Here is a 22,397-nt window from a genome sequence, read left to right as displayed (position 1 = left end):
TACCTAGTCTACCTGAGTATTTATCACCCCGCTCACTTTCAATGTTTTCCACACTAACATAAATCACAGATGTTTAAAGACTGGTTCTTCTTTCGGGGTTCAAATCAAAACCTTCCCCAGATGTCAGGAATGGAAAAATGGGGGAAACCATATAGCCCCTTAATACCTCTGGCCAAACAGATATACTGTATTGAACATATGTTGAAATATTTCCATTCAGATAAAGAGGAAAATTAGTTTGGTTTAGAACCCTTTTATTATGAAAAATGTACAAGATTGTATTAATTTGAAAGAAATTACAGGGTAACAAAAATCCAAAAGAGCAACAGACAGATACAGAGAACACATCTAAATGCTGAAATCCATGGCGGTCCCCAGTGACGACTGAACTGAGGATATAGACCACATGATACTCTTAATGGAGCTGGCAGACTCTTCATCGCTGGCCCACCACCTATGTCCTGTATAACAATAACAAAACATTTAGACTGAGAATTCAAATATTAAATATGTTTAATTGGATCTAAGGGGACAAACCATATAAACATTTTTTTTCTTTTTCTGACCAAAATGTTTTTACTCATGATCATAAAGCGAGAAGTAGCTGGCATTTCTTAATACTGTAGATGGAGCTTCTGGGAACATGCACGCTTCAGCATGATTCTACGCTTTCATGTGCTGATGAATCATGTTTTGTCACTTCCAAATCATCCAGCCTCCAACCCCCCAGTGTAAGCCTTCGCATGGCTTTTATTTACAATGCCGTGAGAAGCAATGAGATGGCAGAATATCACACACATCTATCAAGCAGTCAGACATCAGAACGTGAAACATACGTCAGATCACAACTTACATGAAAACAAGCACATGTAGACCACAAAAAAAATGGAAAAATGAGCCACAAATATATAGATTAAATGGTTAGAAAATGCTTCTAGATATGTTACAGAAACTACAGATATAAACACATTTATATTGGGTGTTTTGGATTCTTGTTTGTTACTTTTGTTTCGGGGTGCTCTGAAATATTTATTAATTTTACACTGTACATTTACCAAGAACGTGTGACGGCGGAAATACGTGATCTTGCTGCATGAAATTATATCATGAAATTATTAACGATCACAAAGAAATGGATGTAGTGTTACATTAAAATAACAAAAAAAAAAACACATTCAGAAATCTAACATTTTAAAGATGAAAAATATGTAATAAAATAGAAAAGGTCTTGTTGGGGAAAAACAATTCCCTTTTATTAAATATTTGTAATAAAATGAGATGAAATGAAGTGCATGGAATCCACTGATAGTGTTGGTGGCAAAAAAAAAAAAAAGTATTTTAATAGACGTCCACCCACACAGACTTTACATGGTTAGACTAAACAAATACATTTTCCTCAAGTCTAAGTCACATATATGTAGTACAATGAGATCATACCCAAATAGCAAGTGATTTGGCATTTCATGCACTACAGAGCTGCCATCCTTCAAAGGTGTGTTTTTTTTTTTTTTCTTTTTTTGGGGTGGTGGAGTGCAGCAGATAGTGATGGCTACTGAGAGGCTGTCTGATGGAAACAGAACAGGTTAAAAATTGGCTGTAGAAAATGCATGTTATAAAATCTAGGTATACTGTGTCTACTTAGAAAATAGTGGGACCCCAGGAGCATTCAGCATTCAGAAGCAGAGTAGATTCCACCATCGTAATAGTGTTTTCTTCTCACTTCGAACCAAATGTAATGTCACCTCAAAATATAACTAATAAAAATATCGCTTTATAAAACAGCTGGAGAATGCATACAGTCCTAAAATGGAATGCAATCTAGTGTCTGATCTCTTTTACTCTTAGGTAAGGGTCTCTGATTTCATATAAAATATAAAACTTCATAATGATGGGAGGGAAAAACGATATTCAGCTAATTCCTACCAAGACCAACAAACAAAGAATATACAACAGATTATTGGTATTTCTAAGACAATGGTTACATCATGGGCATAGGAAAAAGGTCGTTCATGCGGGCAGATGAGCACAGTCATGGTGAAATCATCCCCAACTTTTTCCTCGAACACTGCTTCTGTAAAAGTGTAATATCAACAGCTTTTGTTCATCTGCCACCGGGTCTCGTATGAAAGTTAACAATGAAACTGCAGAAACATGGAGACGGTGACACAGAACAAAGAACGGTTTGTACAATACCACTGTGCAATATAGTTGTTACCTAGTTTATATTGCTGGCATCAGGCTAATGTCTTGGAACAATGAAAAAAATATTTCCAAAGAAGCAGCCTTTAAAAAGACTGTGACAAAAAGAGAGGAAAAAAAACAAGTTTATTATTACCATTCTCTTCTTTTTCACAACTGTTCGCTGTTGCACACATAATCCACAAGGTCTGTGACACCAAAGAGGTCATCCTCTTCCTCATCCTGTGGCACTATCTCTTGGGAAGCTAGACCATTGGTTGCCATAGAAACAGGGGTGGTGCTGTTTTTTGGGCCGACGTGGCCAATCAGGCTAGGAGTCCCAATGCCCCCTACAGGCCGGGAGATGAAGCCTTCTAGTCCCTTCATAGGGCTCTGTCCATTGGTAGGGGGAAGCTCAACCAAATTGTAATCAAGTGGACTGGACCCTTTCTCAAGAGCTGCTGCCTCCACTTCTTCCTCCACGGCAAGCCTTTGAGGCTTATTGGAATCCTCTTTCGTGTTTTCTGATGTGCTTTTGGTTTTCACCTCTTCATCATCATCATCATCATCATCAGAGTCAATGCGGTTCACCCGCTTGCGCACGGGGCGCTCCTCTTCTTCAGAGTCATCTGAATAGTCATCGTCCTCAGATGCTCTCCGGCGTTTCAGTGGCAAGTGCTGACGGCGTTTCTTTGCACCTTCTTCTGCTGAATTGATGCTGGAAGAATTTCTTATGTAATCACAAGAGTCTCTGGAACTGAAGCTTGCTGAAGGACCAGAAACAGAACAGCAGTCAAAGGGAGCAATATCGCCAATAAATCCATATTATGTACAAATTACAGCTATCAAAACGAACTCTTTCAGTTATTTCACGAGAATTTAACAAGCATATTAAACGCTAGCAGTACAGCTGCATGATGTTTCCGAATGTAAAATTCATCCTGGACTGATATGTTCCCTGCATAAAGATTTGTGTTTTGTGCATTTCCTTTATCACACAGCACAATGAAACACTTTTTTCAGTCTCAAGACTTCATCGTAGATGGAAAATGTTTTTAGAAACTGAAAAAAATGTCTATGCAGAGTGAAAGGAACCCCCCCGGAACCCATAAATAGCAAACAAACAAATAAATAAATAAAGGTCAATTAGCCATGAATACATTCTGTGAAAGTCTTGGCATTCACAATAAATAATCCGAGCGCCAGATTTCACCAACCTTCACTGTCTGAAGTGGACAGTCTGTGACGGGATTTTATTTTCTTCTTGTTGGAAGGTTGAGATCCCTCCGATTCTGATGTTTCACAATAGTTAACCTGCTTCTTCTGGCTCCTACGTGAGCGCCGCCGCCGCATGTCCAGGTCACTGTCACTGAACTCGCTGGAGCCCTCGGTGACTGCAGCAAAACAGGAAACATTCAGCAAATTTCCTGAGGAGCAGTGCAGAAAAGCAGGGCAGAAGAGAACCTCACCCATCTCGTCTTCCTCCTCATCCTCCGTCTCCTCCAGCTCCTCATCATCAGAGTACCCTCTTGGCCTACGCCGGGCCCGGGGCTGCCGGGTGTTCCACCGACGCTTAATGGGCTTCCGGGACCAGGCTGAACCTCTGAATTGTGGGCCGCCACAGCTTCCAATGTCACTGTCTTCACGTGACTGGGCGTCTGCGTCACTCTCTGCATCGTATTCAGACACCACAAACTCTTCTTCCGTGCTGCAGACATAATGAAATCTTGCTTAATTAAATCAATCCGTTACAAAATGTCTACTTAGAAGAATTGTGTCCTGCAATAAGTGTTGTTTTTGTCAACAAAACTTATGATGAAATATCTTTGTCATGTAATATTGTTTAATATTAAAAACACTACTAAATGTGTTTTACAAAATAAAAACTATACTAAAATGTCTCGTCATTTTCATTGATGAAAACAAGATGTTGTTTCCTCTTTAATTTTATTTTTATAATGCAGCATTTCACTTTCCTGTGTCTCCCATGATGTCTCTTCTTCAATCCTGATTTAATTACGAAATTGGTTTGACAAAAAGAATATGTTGTTTTTGTCTGTTCTTGTACTATATTGACTGGGTTATAAATAGAATTGCATTACTAAAAAGAAAGAGACTAAAGTACAGTCTTCATTGACTGTATGAGACTAAAATGGATGGATCATGGATCATTCTGACTAGATTATGACAGATTAAAATTATTCTGAATGTGACTAATACTTATAAAAAACAAAAAAAATAATAGATGTGTCCATAGACTAAAAACGAAAATTAAAATGAAGACAGACCACCAAAAACAACTATACTGGCAACACCGAAATCCCACCTGTCACTAAGGCAGAACTCTTCTTCACTCTCATCATCATCCACGGTGCTGTCACTGTCCAGGTCATTGAGACGCCGCCGCTTTTTTCTACGCTGCCCAGCACTCGGACGTGGTGGCCTTCTGTTTTCCTTGCCCTCTTCCTGTAAAATGGTAGACATGTCCTTCCCACGGTGGCCTGTGATGTTGGCCATGTCCTTGCCTCTGCCAGCACCTGCAGGAGTCTAGATTGTTCATTCTTTTCAAATGTCAACACAAACATTCTGATTTCAACCTTTCACAGTCAGAATCATCTTCAATGATTGTCACAGGCGATCCCAATGTGGAACTTGGGAGTATTAATATGACACAAAATGAAAGGGAAGAAATTCTTAAATATATTAGGGAGCGTGACTATTGGATTTGCCCATTTGTGATCAGGGATAGAAACAATAATAGAAACCATATTACAACTATTTTGATCTGGGCTGGTTTCAGACGGACAGGCCTGGCCTGAACGCCAGGATTAGTCAAACTCATGCTGTGGTGGAGCGCAGGAGTCATCCTGGTCTTTACCCCATTCAAACTACACTGCTCAAAAAAATAAAGGGAACACTTAAACAACACATGTAACTCCAAGTCAATCACACTTCTGTGAAATCAAACTGTCCACTTAGGAAGCAACAATGATTGACAAGCAATGTCACATGCTGTTGTGCAAATGGAATAGACAACAGGTGGAAATCATAGGCAATTAGCAAGACGTCCCCAATAAAGGCGTGGTCCTGCAGGTGGTGATCACAGGCCACTTCTCACTTCCTATGCCTGCCGGCTGATGAGTCTACAACCCACACAAGTGGCTCAGGTAGTGCAGCTCATCCAGGATGGCACATCAATGTGAGCTGTGTTAAGGTTTGCAGTTTCTGTCAGCGTAGTGTCCAGAGAATAAAGGTGCTACCAGGGGACAGGCCAGTACATCAGAAGACTTGGAGGATGCAACAACCTAGCACCAGGACCACTACCTCCACCTTTGTGCAAGGAGGAACAGGAGGAGCACTGCCAGAGTCCTGCAAAATTACCTCCAGCAGGCCACAAATGTGCATGTGTCTGCTCAAACGGTCATAAACAGACTCCATGAGGGTGGCACGAGGGCCCGACGTCCACAGGTGGGGGTTGTGCTTACAGCCAATCACCGTGCAGCATGTCTTGCATTTGCCAGAGAACACCAAGATTGGCAAGGGGATCCTCAGAAAATAAGATCCTCAGACCCCTTGTGAGACCATTTGCTGGTGCGGTTGGCCCTAGGTTCCTAATGCAAGAATGCACGTGGCTGGACTGTCAGCAGTTCCTGCAAGACGAAGGCATTGATGCTATGGACTGGCCCGCCCGTTCCCCAGACCTGAATCCAATTGAGCACATCTGGTCTTGCCCCAGACCTCCATGGGTTGATCAAAATTATTGATGGAAATAAGATTAATGTGATTTTGTTGTGAACACATTCAACTATGCAAGAAAGTATTTAATACGAATATTTCATTCATTCAGATCTAGGATGTCTTATTTTTGTGCTCTCTAAATTTTTGTGAGCAGTGTATTTTGCTAACATGTGGTTTGACTCTCCCATCATCATTATAAGATCTCTGCCATAAAATTAATGGAATTGAGGATAGAGATAAATGTTGAGGTTTCAAACAATTCCATGGGTGGTGAAATATGTTCTGGACAGACATTGAACATTGAGGGCATTACAGTTCATAATATTATCTGTTCCCAGCAATTGCCATAATTAACCAAAAGTGAACCTAAAACATTTAGGTTCAACCTTTAGATTCCATTCCCAATGAATCAATTATTAATTACAATGATGCCCAATGCATTAGCTTTTGTCTCTAAAACTCAACCGAAACTGGGTGTTATAATCTGGACCAAAGTCTCTACTGCACCTCCACCCTCCGCCTCTTTGATGTCTTCTTCAATTGCCTCTTCAATAGCTTCATCAAACTCGTCAAACCTAAAAGCAGCAGACAGTGAAAATACTTACATTTGAGACTCATGATAATTATGCCAAAAAGAACAATTAAGCATATTTGTGTTAATACCTGTAGCTTATGTATTTCTTTGCTCTTGTTGACCTTCTGCCCCAGTTTTTGCTTTTCTTAACTTCTTTCTTTTCTTTTTTTTCCAATTCTTGCTCTTTGTGTTCTTCTGGCTCCACCTTGAAAATAGGTATCTTTAGTGATGTTTTTTGAAACTAAATGGGAGAAGCCCATGGCTACTACATACAATACTTCGTCATTCTGGACTATGTTAACCTGTGCAGATAAACCTGTCATCATCACATGCACTGATACAAGATACCCCATTGTTTCAGCCCAAAATAGTCACTAACACAGAAAACTGTCATAACTCTCTGATGAAGTGATTGATAAAAACATACTTTAAAAATACTTTAGAAATTTTATCAGCGATAATCAGTACTAAGTTAAAATGGAAGAATGTTTTCTTTAACACTTCTTTCACAATTAGTCAATTATTTTGAGTATGGCTGAAAACAGATTGAAAAAGCAATAAAACTAACCTTTTCACACTAGTACAGTATCTTGAATCCAATGTGGGTTCAACTAAATCAGTATGTGAAACTTTGTCAATGACTATTTATTCTTATAAAGGAAATATCTAAATTACCCTAAACCTTTCAGTGGTGTTATATATATTCCCTAAGAGACTTTTTTTGATTCATCTTCAGTAATAAAAAGGTCCTAAACTCCTGCTCATAAGACTGGAAACAGTGAATTAATGTGGAATTATATTTATGCTGTGTTGCAGCAATCTCAGTTAGAATGAACGGTGCTGTAATAAACTCTAGCACTTACTGATGGGGTTATGATATTTTCCACACTGATCCCAACATAGACCAAACGCTCCTTCCTGAAGGGGATTGAAAAGATTTTGTTATGTGTGATTACAATGTTAGATAAGCAAAATAATCACCTTAAAAGGTTCTTACCTACGCTCTGCGCGTTCCCTCTTCTTCAAAACTGCATCAAGGTTCTGTAACTGTTCCTCCAGCTTCTCACAGAGAAGTTTCTGCAAGTCAAAAAAATAACAGACATAAGCCCTCTTACACCTGACATGCAGCTCATTAGCGGGTCCGTTTTGTCTGTACATACATGCTGGCATGGAGGGCAGAACCATTCTCCATCTGGGATGATCATGAGGGGTGGTCTCAGACACGCTGTGTGATATCCACTATCACATGAGTCACACAGTAGAATCTACAATAACATGGCAGAGGAGAGTTAATATGCAGAATTTCACAAGTACAATGAAGAAAGTGTCACATGACCCACCAGCTCAGGGTGGTTGGGTAGTCCACAGTGTTTACAGGGATCATCATTTGGTTGATCATCATCAGAGCAGGATGTGGATGAATCTGAACTGTTCTTTTCTCGGTTCCTCCTTCTTGGCCGCTTTTCCACTTTGTAATCTTCATCACTGTCATCGTCCTCACTCTCGTCACTCTCATCATCATCGTTATCTTCATCATCCTCATCCGAACCTTTCTTTTTGCGCCGAGTGCGAGTATTAGACCACCTTGCCCTCCGTCTCCGTCGTCCCTGTAATACAAATGTGATATTCTCATCAGTGTTTGCTCATCCGGTCAAATTTTACAGAATAATAAGAACAGAGAACAAATCCCACCTTTGTGTCCCTGAGCAGGACACTTAACCCCAGGGGGGGACTGTCCCTGTAAGTCACTCCTGATAAGGGTGTCTGGTAAATGCTGTAAATGTAAAAAATCTTTTTCTTTACCTTTGCCTTTGGTTGAGCATCAGTGTCGACCTTCTTTTCTTTTGGTTTTTTCGGCGCTGGAGTGTCCTCCTCAACATCCTCTTCTGCTGTAACCTTCTCTTTGGTGGGCAGGGGTGTGGTCGGCTTCTTGTCTTGTTTCCGGTCCTGGATCTCAGCCAGCTTGGCCGTGGGCCTGCAGATCCGAGGCGACCTCCTCAGAGACCGTCCGTCACACATTTCTGTCTCGGAATCAGCCCTTCTCTGTTCTCTCAGATGCTCGGTGGCTCTATGACGTGAAGCCATCTGGACCTTCTGACCCCTTCCATCATTCTGGTCCTCAGATGAAGCTTGAACGTCCTCACCCTCTTCTGCCCGAAACACTGACGTGTCATTCTCACTCCTCTCCCCATTCTGCTTGTACTCAGTCCAATTTTCTTCAGAACTCGCTTGGTGAACATTACTTTCTTTTGTCTCAGTTGAGGACACGTCGACCTGGCCATCTAACGCCACCTTCTGAGCGGCTTGATTTTTGTCCCGTTCTTTCCTTTCTTTTTCAGGATCAGCCTCAGTTTTGTCCCGGTCTTGGTTTTCTTTTTCAGATTCACCCTCGATTTTGTCCCTGTCTTGGATTTCTTTTCCAGGTTCAGTCTCGATTTTGTCCTGGTCTTGGATTTCTTTTTCAGGTTCAGCCTCGATTTTGTCCCGGTCTTGGTTTTCTTTTTCAGGTTCAGCCTCGATTTTGTCCCTGTCTTGGTTTTCTTTTTGAGGTACAGCCGCGATTTTGTCCCATTCTTTCCTTTCTTTTTCAGGTTCAGCTGCGATTTTGTCCCGGTCTTTCCTTTCTTTTTCAGGATCAGCCTCAGTTTTGTCCCGGTCTTGGTTTTCTTTTTCAGATTCACCCTCGATTTTGTCCCTGTCTTGGATTTCTTTTCCAGGTTCAGCCTCGATTTTGTCCTGGTCTTGGATTTCTTTTTCAGGTTCAGCCTCAATTTTGTCCCGGTCTTGGATTTCTTTTTCAGGTTCAGCCTCGATTTTGTCCCGGTCTTGGTTTTCTTTTTGAGGTTCAGCCTCGATTTTGTCCCTGTCTTGGTTTTCTTTTTGAGGTTCAGCCGCGATTTTGTCCTGTTCTTTCCTTTCTTTTTCAGGTTCAGCCGCGATTTTGTCCCGGTCTTTCCTTTCTTTTTCAGATTCCGCCTCGATTTTGTCCCGGTCTTTCCTTTCTTTTTCAGATTCCGCCTCGATTTTGTCCCGGTCTTTCCTTTCTTTTTCAGATTCCGCCTCGATTTTGTCCCGGTCTTTCCTTTCTTTATCAGATTCCGCCTCGATTTTGTCCCGGTCTTTCCTTTCTTTTTCAGATTTCGCCTCGATTTTGTCCCGGTCTTTCCTTTCTTTATCAGATTCCGCCTCGATTTTGTCCCGGTCTTTCCTTTCTTTTTCAGATTCCGCCTCGATTTTGTCCCGGTCTTTCCTTTCTTTTTCAGATTCCGCCTCGATTTTGTCCCGGTCTTTCCTTTCTTTTTCAGGTTCCGCCTCGATTTTGTCCCGGTCTTTCCTTTCTTTTTGAGGTTCAGCCTTGGTTTTGTCCCGGTCTTTCCTCTCTTTTTGAGGTTCAGCCTCGATTTTGTCCCACTCTTTTCTTTCTTTTTGAGGTTCAGCCTCGATTTTGTCCCGCTCTTTTCTTTCTTTTTGAGGTTCAGCCTCGATTTTGTCCCCGTCTTTCCTTTCCTTTTGAGGTTCAGCCTCGATTTTGTCCCCGTCTTTCCTTTCTTTTTCAGATTCAGCCTCGGTTTTGTCCCCGTCTTTCCTTTCTTTTTCAGATTCAGCCTCGGTTTTGTTCCCGTCTTTCCTTTCTTTTTCAGTTTCAGCCTCGGTTTTGTCCCCGTCTTTCCTTTCTTTTTCAGATTCAGCCTCGGTTTTGTCCCCGTCTTTCCTTTCTTTTTCAGATTCAGCCTCGGTTTTGTCCCCGTCTTTCCTTTCTTTTTCAGATTCAGCCTCGGTTTTGTCCCCGTCTTTCCTTTCTTTTTCAGATTCAGCGTTATTTTTCCTCAAAGGTGAAGGCTGGGTGGGCTTACTCTGCTCACCCGGTACTGAAGAGAGTTCTGTGGGTTCCTCTTTGTTTTCTGCACCACTGTTACTTCTGTTACTCTGCTCACCTGGTACTGAAGAAAGTTCGATGGGCTCCTCTTCATTTTCTGCACCATTGCGCTGCAAGGACATGGCCTTTACAGACTCTGCACAGGTTTCTTTTTGAACATTTCCCTCAGCAATTACTTTAGAAGAGCCAGTTGCTTCAGTTAGTGGGATCATTCCTTTACAGGCGCCCATTCTCCAAGTGTCATCAACAGTCACTTTACTTGTGACTTCTGGGCCATTTTGTTTTTCAGTCTCAGTCAAAGCATTTCCCTCATCTACCATACAGCTTCCTTCTTTCTCTGTGACTCTGGAGACAGCGCCTGCCTTTTCAAAATGATCTTCTTCTGCGCCCTCCACAGGCTCAACCCTTTCCAATTCTTTTATGGGCTCTTTTACAGTTCCTTTAGCAGAAACCCTAACGTCTTGCGCCTTGAATATTGACAAACTTATTTTGGATTCTTTTGAAGGCTCATCACATACGTCCATTTTTTCTGATTCTACCACCTGAGAACGTTCATCCATTTTACCAAGAGCTGGAGACTTGTCTGCTTTATCGCTCTCTTTGAGGGAAGGGCGATTGTCTACTTTTTCTATCCTTTCTATTAAGACAGGAGTCTTGTCTTCATGACTGAGGGCAAAGTGTGACATTTCTTTTTTTGCAGTGTTCTGATGTTTTGGTGTCTTTTGGACTTCACCTGTACCTTTTGCAGCCTCTTCAGACACTGTACTAGTTGGAACCATATCAACATTCCTAAGGACAGAAGACTTGTCCTGTTCTTGTCCATGTTTGTCTGTAGAATGGGGACAAATGGCAGAATCTTCTCGCAGGTGGGTAGTGGGAGTTTCACCTATCGGATTAGGAGGTGCAACTGATGCTTCAACTTCTTGACACGTTTCTGTTTTCATGGACTGTTCAGGTAGGACATCTTCTCCCATCTTCTCCTCTTTACTTGACATTTTACCATCAGATCTTTCACCGGGTTCAGAAGGAGATGCTGAACTCTTCATTTGGGTTGGAGCATCATTTCGTGACTCTGACAAGTCTGCTGATTCAGAGGACAAAGTATTCACTTTCAATGCTGATTCATCTATTTTAGCCAAATTTTCAATGTTTGTGGAAATATTTGCTCCAGATGAAATTTCAGTATCAGTAAGTTGAGTACTTTTCTCTCTTTGTTCATATGACTCTAATGTACTGTGTTCTACCACCGTAGACAATTTTGACTGTAAAGAACATGTTCCAGGCTGTTCAATCTCCATTCCTTCTTCTAAACTATATGTTACATCAACATTCTTCAGCTTATTCTCATTTTCTTCACATTTTCGCAAATTTTCATTTGGTGTTTTGCCCACGTCGTCCTTTTGCTCATCGTCCTTTGGTATTCCCAGTGAAGAACAAGGTGGCTTGTTCTTGGTGACTTCATCACCATTCATGATTGCAGGTTTGGTCCCATCGCAGGCATTGGATGCATTAGATGGGTTGAATACATTGATGCTGCTGCTAGCGACATTGCTGTTCTCATAGTCAGCACTTCGTTTCATCTCTCTTTTCTTCAGGGGGATTTTAGCCTGTTGGTCATGCTTAATTACTCGTTGACGCTCATCGGCAGCTTTTCTCTGCTCTTCTGAGGGCTCCTTGGCATTATGGTCAGGCTGTTCTTCTTCCTCCTTGACTCCTAACTGGACTTTTTCTTTGATTGTTGCATCCTCCCGCTCTTTTTGAAAGTCTTTTGTACCAATCTGGAAAGGCACAGCTTCAATCAGCTCCTGTTTTATGGTTTCTTTTGCTGCTTCTTCTACTTGAATTTCAGTTTTGCTGGAAACGTGTGATGCATTAGTGGACTTTTCTTCATTTTCAGAATTTACCTCCCCTGCAACATTAATAAAATGTCATTATTACATGTCAGTTACAAACTAACATCTATATTAGAGAATTATATTCCTAAAACTAAAATCCAGCTCTGCAATTACCTGTACAGCCTTCCTCTCCTTTCTTCATTTTGTCTTCATCATCTAGGCTTGGACTTGTTCTGGAAGACCCTTCTTCAGTCTCTTTCTTTATCAGAAGAGCAGGGTCAATCTGGGTCTTCAGCAGGGCCAGGACTTCAGCAAGGTCATTCCTATCCCTGCAGTTCAAAATATAACAACACTTTATATGAATAATTTACATTACGATTTCAAACCCAGCCACTGGGGACATGTGTGATTCTTGGTGTCAGTTCCAATCCTGGGTAAATGGGGAGGGTATCAGACATAAAACTTTTGCCAAATCCATTGTACGGACAACCAGACCGGCTGGTCTGCTGTGGTGAGCCCCTAACAGGAGCAGCCGGAGGAGAAAGAAGATGGAACAGTGCAGGAGGTTGCTATTTTTTCTCTCTTCTGGTTATTTTAAAAAAGTTGTTGTTATTGTATGATACAGTTCCTGCACACCTGACTCCGCTCCAGATCTGGGTGGTACTTAGTAGAGAAGTGTGTCAAATGAGAGGATGGGAATTAAAACCTATGAATTAAACCAGTGATCTAAGCCAATGCTTGGTTTTCTGTATTGTTGTAGTAACATATTTAACATGCACTGTCTGATTTCACTGATTTGTACAATCCAATTATGACAACATGATAGCTCTAGCAGTAAATCTTTTATATATAGAGAAACCCCACTTACTACCATTGTGTCCCTGAGTGAGACATTTAACCCTGAGTGTCTCCAGGGGGACTGTCCATGTAATAAGGATGTCTGATAAATGCCGTAAATATAAACAGACAACATAAACATACCTGACAATGCATTTCCACGATGACCCATCCAGGTCATCCTGCTCCTCCACATAGATACGGACATTGTGGTCCTGGTCCAGTTGAAACCAGTACATCAAACCATCTTTATCCCTGCCAATGGGCTGCAGGCGCATCTTGTCAGGGTCTTCCTCATTGATGGCCATTTTAAACTTAACATTGTCATCAAACTGACATTCACATAGATACTAGAGGGGAAAAGGCACAAAAATCACACTGTAACTTAATTGGATGTAAGAAATTAACAAAATAATTAACATGAGTTTATGATCATTATGACATTTTCCTGACATTTCAGGATTTTAAAATTATTTATGAAATAACATTAATTCAGGGTAGCGTCACTCTCTGTACTGAGCACTGCTTCATTTAAAAATTATAAATTACTACTCTGAATGAGCCCTTAAACCAGAGCAAAAGTTACCTTGAGAATTCCTGTTTTGCACTCCACGGTCATCTCTTTGTAACCCTTCTTTTCCAGCTCCCATGCCCATGTTGCATTAAACTCCTGGCAAACCTGGGAAAATGAATGAAGACCATAACTTAAGCATACAACAGACACGAAGGATAACGAAACACTATAATAAATCCCAGATAAAACCACTGGCCTTCACAAGATACTTCTCCCATCTGTCTGCAGACACAGACTTGCCGACTTTCCTCAGCAATTTCACATGAAGATCCACCAATAACTTAGGAACTGTTAAAAGTAGAAAAAAATTCATCGATTGTGTCATTAGCAACAAATGTAAATGGTGACGTGTAGAAAAACGAAAAAACTACAAGTATTAGTTCAAATCATTTCTCTCGTTTGTAATTACAGAACGTTCTGATGCAAACCTCTTGCTTGCTTTTTTCCGTCTATGAACGGCTTTGCTCGCCTCGTTTTTAGTTTAGATTTGTAAAGCGTCTTCGAGCATATGGATAAACGCAGAATCAATTAATGAATTATTACCTTTTAATTCCACCAGAAGAACCCTGGCTGGCGAATGACAGAAGTTCACAACAGCGCGGCCGCGCCAGCAGGAAGTTTAGCCGGACCGCGCATGCGCACCGCAGCCCCGCAAACGACTGGCTGGGCCAATTTATTTAAGGGTAAATATTCCGCTCATTGTGGCTGCTCCGCAACCTCCTGCCGTGCACAACAAGCGCGAAGTAGCGCCGTGCGGGCTGTGCTGCCGTGTAAAAGCGCGCAGCGTTTGCTCGGCTCGGCGCGGATCGCTGTGTTTTCTATGTGTGATGGAGAGCAAACGGGTCCTGGCCACATAAAGCCAGGAAAATAAATCCCGAGACAAGAAGCATTTGTTGTCGCAGAAAATACGCATCTTACCGACCGAACGAAAGTTAACTGCGGCTCGAAACTCTGTCTAGCGCCATTCCAACGCGTTTACTGCAACCCAGGCGACAATGAAAACTCCAGCATTGCAACACGACGCGCTGATACCAGACAATAACACAACAGCCAGCGCGAACATTTGCACTCATGCAATGGAGGTGTCCTCCTCCCACACCGCACAGTCCCTCTTAAAGCCCACCTGAGGACTTCTCCTGCAGATATCGCTCCAGCTGCGGGAAGGTGAGCTCCGGCAGATCCAGCAGCGCTCCGTAGCGCTCCAGAAAGGAGCAGATCACCGCGAAGCCCGGGCACAACCCGGGGGAAGAAGCCACCGCCGCCGCCGAGGCAGCCATTTTTCCAGCGGAGGGGGCAGAAGACTGTAAGCTCGGAGGACCAATGACTGCCCACAATTCAGCGCGTCGAAGAGGCGAGTGGCCCAGAGGCCTTTGCGGTACAGTCGGAGGAGCACTAATGTAAACAAACGCGCATCCGTGAGCAGGAATTGCCGCGGGAATTAGGAATAACCCGGCAGTCACGTTCTATTACAGAAAAAACCCCCCCTACCCGAGACCAACATCTTCACACCGTCAAAACAAGCGCTCACGCTGCAGCGGCACTTAAATACGTCGGATCCCCGCGCACCTCCGCTGAAAAGAGCTCCGGTCGTCGCGTCGGTTTCCAGGGATTTGTTTGCCTGTTTTGGAATATGGCTTGAACATATTGACATTTTTATTGTGTATGAAGAATCTATGCTCTATACAACAGACAGATACATAGATAGATGCATTAGTGATCCCAAGAGTAAGGCTTGTTATGTAACGTACAGGTGCCACAGACAAATCTAACCCATTTACTGAAATATATCCCTTTGGAAATACTTTTTACTTTAACTCCACTACATTTCAATGTGTAATTTCTTACCTTTCACCTCACTACATTAGACGCAGTGACATGACTGTTGCATAAATGTTTCTTATCTTATAACACCCCGCACGACTTATTAAAACGCAACATTTTTACATGCAATTTGCGCAACTCGTGCCGAATCTGTTTCTGAATGGCTGAATGTTGGTAGAATTGTTAACTTCTTAAACGAACCGAGATTTAATTTGCAGAAATGTCTTTCTGTCCGCAGCTCATCACATGTTCATTGCAGCAGACAATCAAAATAACACCGACGTCAGCACCCCTACATAAGATATAAGGCACATTAACAGTACATTTTAAGTCAGGTTATTGTTTTAAATGGCATCTAATGTAATTAGATGTCTAGTTGTCTAATGTCTAGTTCAGATGATCTTAAAAATTGGAAAAGCGACAAAAAAGTCTTTCTAAACAACACAACTATACAGCAAGCATTTTGTAACCTTCCTATCGTGTTTAGTGCAGCAGATAAAGCTTCACGTTGAGCAGGTAAACACCACACCTACAAACACTGCAAGCCCCGCCCACTGACGTCACCCACTTCTTCTGAATTTACATTTACGGCATTTATCAGACGCCCTTATCCAGAGCAACTTACAATCAGTAGTTACAGGGACAGTCCCCCCCTGGAGCAACTTAGGGTTAAGTGTCTTGTCAGGGACACAATGGTAGTAAGTGGGATTCAAACCCGGGTCTTCTGGTTCATAGGCAAGTGTGTTACCCACTAGGCTACTACCACCCTAAATTTATACAAACACCACTTCCTATTATAGTAAATCTGACTTATAAACTTCTCATGTTCTCAAACCCTTTAAGTTTGCCTTCAGTGTTTTGTGCTTACAATCATTTTAATGAACATTAGATTAATGAAACACATTCTGTTAAATGATTGTTGAGACAGACGTGACAGTGCCTAAAATTAGACGATTACTTTGGTAAATTGATACTTTTGAAGTACACATCTGAAGGCAAGTATTTTTGTAGTTTAAATTTATTATATTAAATGGTATTTTAAAGTGCAACCTTTTACTTATACTGGAGTAAAATGTGTAAAGTAAAATCTTTACTAAATGGTCTGCCATCCTGTGACAACATGAAGCACAAGGTTGCTTGGTGCAAATAAGTTACACTACTACCTAGTCTCCAGCAGGAGATGCTATGAGGCAAGACTGCAGTATAACACTCAACCACTCACTCCCCTCTTTTTTCCTCAGACCTTTAGTAAGAGGTGCCATGGTATTTGTTGAATTTAGTAAAAGGTTTAAATTTGCCGGATCTTCCAAGCAGGATCTTAGTATTTGACAACTAAGGAAACCGTGTATGAATGAACTATGCCATTAAAAACCAATTTACAGATGAAAGCTGTCACTAATTATGATAATTGAAAAAAAAGTGATTACCTAGTTGTTACAATTACTTTCTGACTTACCTATTATGAATAAACTAAAGGAGATGCTAGAGTGGGAATCTGAAGAACATTCCTGTGAGTCGGTAAAATAATTATTGTCCAATAGCCCTTTATGTCTTTACAAACTTGAACAGTTTGATTGGCAGATATTTATAATCTGTTAGTTCATTAACAGATTGCCGGGTAAATTTATAACTAGTCCCTTGTATAATTCATGCATTTACTTTTTAATTTCCCATTTTAAATAATTCACAACACATTATATTATGTGTATTTATCTATTTAACTTTGGTACTCATAGCCCTCCATACCAGTCTGACTGACCTGGACTGCATTTGGTATTTCCTGGACACATTTCAATTGGATAGGTCATGTGGCTGGATACAGAGGGCAGTAGGTCAGGATTATGCAGAGGGCTGAGTCTAGTTGTAAAGCATTTGCAGAAGTGACTGCTCATCTTCTTTCTTCTTCCTGCCCAAATGGTACAGGAAGAGTAGGATTAGGGATGGAGAGCCTTGCTATAGAGCAGTATAGAAAGAGAACAGGAATCGGTTACCTCCTCCATCGCCCAATTCTCTTGTGCAAATCTGTTCACAGCTTTCTCATGTTTACAACCCGAACAGCATCACTGATGCAAAACTCAGTCTGAGTTAAAAATTCACAGAATTCATGGGTGATGGGAAATGGCACAGTTGTACTCTCGGTTATCTGTAATGCGTACAGAATTAGTTTGACATTTGTGTGTAGCAAAGTATGCACACTTAAGAGCGGTCCTGTGAATATGCATATAGGGCTTTGCTCCTCTGACCTGACCTGCCGGGTGATAGTTTTTCTGTAGCCTCAATGATTGCCGTATTCATCCACGACCTATTTTAGACGGGGTCTGGTCTCTCCGGTGGCTGTCTCAGACACGTGGAAACGCCCCAACCTGCGTCAGAAAGGAACATTTGGATCCGGTTTCAGGGTGACTGTAGGCGATGGGTTGGGGGGAGGCAGTTGTTTACCCCAGTTGTGAAACTGAAAGGTGATACGAACAGGGTTTAGAAAACCGGTTCTATCTGGTGTGGGAACAGTCAGCAGGTTCACCAGTCGCCTCTGTTCTCTTTTAAATCAGTCAAAATATGTTCCAAATGCATGTCAGGGATTCTGTCTGTTTTGAACATGTATAAATTTGTGACTTCTGGACACCACATACTTAAAAAAAGCTCAACTCAAATAGTCTCAACACACTTACAAGCTCCCACTATTGGTGAACCGATGTAGATAAAATTGTGGTTCAAAATAAGACATCACGTGTATTCATTGGGATTGGCCAAGAAGATGGTCTGGATTGAGAATCAAGTTTTAAATGAGTGTCAGGTTGTTTTTTTTAGTAGTGTTTCAAACCAGTTTTTCACCATGTGAGCTTTCACTGTGTGTAAGCTGCTTCCCGGACAGCACCAGATGTTAATGAAACCGCGACAAGCACAGACACATAATCTAAACAGCAGACACCGGTCCTTTGTTCTGCCTCGTCCTGATCTACCCTTCCTACGTCAGACGCAAAACTACCACGTAATTAATAGATTTATTACACATTGGTCTACTGCACACACCCATATCTAATGCCGCTGGTCAATAGTTTATATGGAGTCTCTCATTTCTAAATGTCCCCAAACCAAAGACATAATGTCTTCATTGTTTTCAGTTCCAGTGAGATCAACAGATATTGATCCGGATAATGTCTCATTCTGCCAAAAAATGAGACATTGTTGTACAGTGGTCTACAAAGGGATATTTCAAATGAGTAATTATTTAATAATCAGAGCAGAAGGTGGGAGCACAAAATGGACAGAAGCCCAGGTGAATAAGGAGATGCCTGCTCCTATCCTTCTTCAGCAGTCACTCCCAGGTCTCACTACACCTGCACCACACCTCTGAGAGCTCCATGATGTCCGCCATACCAGACGTGACATTAATGTATTATAATGCTGGTGTTTACAGTTATGCTCAGCACTTGCAGTCTTGCGGTGTTGTGTGCTGCTCGTGGTCCTAGTGGCATGTTGTCTCTGCAATGGAAAGATGGTTGAAATGACAATAAAATCCTACATTCGTTGACTAGCTGAGGAGAAGGTAGTCACTTCCAGTGCAACAGCCATTGGGTCTTAATGGGGAGTCAGAACTTCTTTTGAAAGGAATCCTATGATAGATGCATAAATATGCCTTAAATGTGAAAATATTTACTTTTGCAATAATGCCTGTAAACCTATCAACTTATTCTGTTAATACACAGGTTTTCTGGACTGTGAACATTCCGAAATAGAGTGTTCATAGCAAAGCAAAGCAAAATATATAGTCTGCCATGCCACAAAAAAAACATTTCTAGAATGCACGTGGATGTTGGTGAAGTGAAACCTGCAGTACAGTGCCATGCCCAAAAATAATGTAAATGACCAACCATAACACTTAAATCAGGCTGAAAATAGTTAAATATGCTATATCAACTGCCAATCGATCATCGAAGTCCCTGCTCTGTGTGATTATATATATATGTGCCTCTGCAACTGCTGCACCAACATGTACCTTCTGCTGCAGTAAACAAGCAGGTTAAATATAGAATACTGTGTGACCAACAGATCATGCCACTCAAGTGCAGCTCCTATAAAGTGGGGCTACATTAAGAAGTTTCCAACAGAGTCTTCGAGCCGAAGCTCCTTCACACATTGTGGATTATCACACAGGACTTTTTTTCCTCGGATTGGATTATTCGTTTAAGATTTACCAGGTAATAAGAGTGGAAATGCTTTGAGCGAGTTGAGAAAACATCACATTTCTATATTAAAATATTACAAAATGATTTATTTTGCACACATCTGTGTGTGGTATAGATGGTGTTATGAGGAATTGGATGAAAGACTCAAAATTTATGGCCAAACATCTTGCAAGTGGAAGAAACCTCCAACAAGAAAACTGCTCTATTGAAGAAACCTGACGGTGAATCTGCTCTGGCATCTAGTAGTGGTGCAAAATGCAGTAACTATGGACAATAACGTTTTATAGGGTCAGTTACGTGTTGCCTTAAATTACTTGGATATGAAACATATATAAATGGAATATTTATTCGCTCATTTAAGTCTATGTTGCAAAAATGACAAAGCATAAGTCAAACAAATAGACATTTTTTAAATGAGTTTCTCTCTTCTGCCTCAGCGACACCAGGAAATAGCTCCACACTTGCCTGTTTAACAGACACCAGGACTGATCAGTCATGGTTGGAATGAAGCCCACTGAAAGGGTTCCTACTGCTCCTGTCAAGTTTTTTGGTGCAGGAACTGCCGGCTGCATTGCTGACCTGGTTACCTTTCCTCTTGACACAGCTAAAGTCAGGCTGCAGGTAAATGCCGGTACGAGTGTGAACCACTCTTACCCCAGGTAGTAGCGATATCAATGTCCATCTCAACTGTTTCAGATCCAGGGAGAGGCAAAGCCTGCCGACGGGACTGTAGTGAAATACCGTGGTGTGTTTGGCACCATCACCACAATGGTGCGTACTGAGGGCCCTCTCAGTCTATACAGTGGACTGGTGGCCGGGCTTCAGAGACAAATGAGCTTCGCCTCCGTTCGCATTGGTCTTTATGACAGCATGAAGCAATTTTACACGCGAGGTTCTGAGAGTAAGTGCCAACCAGGGCATTTCAGTGTTAATGGCTGATGCTGTCACATTATGTGAACTCACATAGCTTTCTGTCACCAGATGCAGGCATCATTAGCCGGCTAATGGCTGGCTGTACCACTGGGGCAATGGCTGTGGCATTTGCCCAGCCCACTGATGTTGTCAAGGTGCGCTTCCAGGCTCAGGCACGCTTGGCAGATAGTGTCAAGAGATACAATGGCACCATAGATGCCTACCGCACAATTGCCAGGGATGAAGGAGTCAAAGGATTATGGAAAGGTCAGTTAGGCAACAATCCACAAACAAGCACATAAGTAAATTAGTCCACATTGCCTTGCCACATGCATCAACAAAAGTACAGCATTGCATTATAGATGGTAAACATTTTAAAACGCTTTTCTGTATTGCAGGATGTGTGCCTAACATAACACGCAATGCCATTGTGAACTGTGCAGAACTCGTAACCTATGACATCATTAAAGAGTTAATTTTGAAATATGACATCATGACGGGTAAGTTTTCCCAAAGCATTTTTAATGCAAAAGAATTTATTTGCTGCAAACCTTCACACGTCACGGTGATTCCTCTGTTTCTCTGTACAGACAACCTGCCCTGTCACTTCACAGCAGCTTTTGGTGCTGGTTTCTGCACCACCATTGTAGCTTCTCCAGTAGATGTGGTTAAAACAAGGTTCATGAATTCTACGGCAGGCCAGTACAGCAGTGCTATTAACTGTACCATTATCATGCTGACCAAAGAGGGTCCCACAGCCTTCTATAAGGGGTAGGTTCGATCAGATTCAGAATCATGTTAATACACCGTACAAAAATACAATGAACAATACAATACACATTCTTTTTATTTATACATTACAAATTCCAATAAAGGAATGTGCATACAGTATGGAATCTATGAGTCTAAAGTAGTAGATGGAGCAGGATGTAATATAAAGTGTAGCAATGGTAGTGTATTCAGCAATTAATAAGGAAATGTTTGAAGCATTAGAAGCACAATTGGCTTCTTTTTACACTTCTACATTACATTTTTTCTCTTTTCTAGATTTATGCCATCTTTCTTGAGGCTGGGGTCCTGGAATATTGTGATGTTTGTGTCCTATGAGCAAATCAAGAGAGCTCTGACCAGAGCCCAACAGTCCTGGGAAACACCAATATGACGTCCTCCTCTAAATAAACTGGGCAGCAAAAGATCACAAACTTCCGAAGAGAAGTAAAGGAGCAACAAAATGGGCATGTATGGGACAGGTGTCTCAGGGCAGAAGACTGGATGTAGCATAAAGGCCAGACATTCAATCAGCTTAACATTTGGAAAGAAGGATTCCTGAGATGGATTTGAATTCTTAAGTCCTGAATTCTTAGTTACTGAAAGAAATGTGTTTACAGAATTTTGTCATGTTACAGTCTTGTTTTCCAGTTTAGTGGGTCCAATTTATTGGAGAAGTCATAACCCAAAGATTTGTACCATATATTTGCACAAGTTTGTAGTTGAGTATGTGAACATTTTTGTTATAATTTTAGCATGTATACCATGTCTACCTTTTACTTTTTCCTTTGTACAAATTATGCAGATAATATGTTGTTTACAGAAACCAAATTCTTAACCAAGCAGAAAATGTGCATGCCATCATAACATATGTTATCTTAATAAATTATAGAGCTCTTTTATGATAACATGTTTGTGAATGTTGAGTCAAATAAGATTACAGGGCTTTTGTCATTTGATGACATCTATCTTGCTCAAATTTAAAAGAGAACTACAGGATGCAATCTGAATGTTCCTAGTGTCAGGTATGTCTATGGTATGTTAAATATAATATTATAATAAATATAACTTATAATATAAGTTTAGCAGAAAGTGG

At 41.3% G+C, this 22,397-nt stretch overlaps 2 protein-coding genes across 6 annotated transcripts; one reads left to right on the top strand and one right to left on the bottom strand.

Moving 5' to 3' along the window:
* Positions 1–495: 495 nt before the first annotated feature.
* On the bottom strand, positions 496–17,811 carry rsf1b.1 (remodeling and spacing factor 1b, tandem duplicate 1). Of its 4 annotated transcripts, none has more exons than XM_028983943.1 (18): positions 17,683–17,811; positions 17,426–17,577; positions 17,194–17,340; positions 13,810–13,901; positions 13,626–13,718; positions 13,184–13,389; positions 12,377–12,531; positions 8,294–12,276; positions 7,831–8,097; positions 7,651–7,755; positions 7,488–7,567; positions 7,354–7,408; positions 6,580–6,695; positions 6,424–6,491; positions 4,505–4,715; positions 3,648–3,886; positions 3,396–3,572; positions 496–2,945 (listed from the first exon to the last, which is right to left on the bottom strand). In XM_028983943.1, exons 3-18 carry the CDS (start codon positions 17,324–17,326, stop codon positions 2,350–2,352), a joined length of 6,576 nt encoding a protein of 2,191 aa, XP_028839776.1. In that variant the 5' UTR covers positions 17,327–17,340; positions 17,426–17,577; positions 17,683–17,811; the 3' UTR covers positions 496–2,349. The 4 variants fall into 4 exon arrangements, with proteins under 4 accessions (XP_028839776.1, XP_028839777.1, XP_028839778.1 ...); XM_028983944.1 differs by having other exon boundaries at positions 17,678–17,807; XM_028983945.1 differs by lacking the exons at positions 17,194–17,340; positions 17,426–17,577; positions 17,683–17,811 and adding an exon at positions 14,737–14,947 and having other exon boundaries at positions 8,294–9,081; positions 9,166–12,276.
* A 1,673-nt stretch (positions 17,812–19,484) lies between these two features.
* LOC114792182 (mitochondrial uncoupling protein 2-like) lies at positions 19,485–22,209 on the top strand. Of its 2 annotated transcripts, none has more exons than XM_028983088.1 (8): positions 19,485–19,633; positions 19,737–19,842; positions 20,059–20,242; positions 20,318–20,522; positions 20,603–20,800; positions 20,932–21,033; positions 21,124–21,304; positions 21,581–22,209. In XM_028983088.1, the coding sequence occupies exons 3-8, from the start codon at positions 20,117–20,119 to the stop codon at positions 21,693–21,695; spliced, it is 927 nt and encodes a 308-aa protein (XP_028838921.1). In that variant the 5' UTR covers positions 19,485–19,633; positions 19,737–19,842; positions 20,059–20,116; the 3' UTR covers positions 21,696–22,209. The 2 variants fall into 2 exon arrangements, with proteins under 2 accessions (XP_028838921.1, XP_028838920.1); XM_028983087.1 differs by having other exon boundaries at positions 19,737–19,909.
* The last annotated feature ends 188 nt before the right edge of the window (positions 22,210–22,397 follow it).

Source organism: Denticeps clupeoides, chromosome 6 (assembly GCF_900700375.1).
Source record: "Denticeps clupeoides chromosome 6, fDenClu1.1, whole genome shotgun sequence".
In the NCBI taxonomy this organism is placed as follows: Eukaryota; Metazoa; Chordata; class Actinopteri; order Clupeiformes; family Denticipitidae; genus Denticeps; species Denticeps clupeoides.
This window is presented reverse-complemented; position numbering and strand designations above follow the sequence as displayed.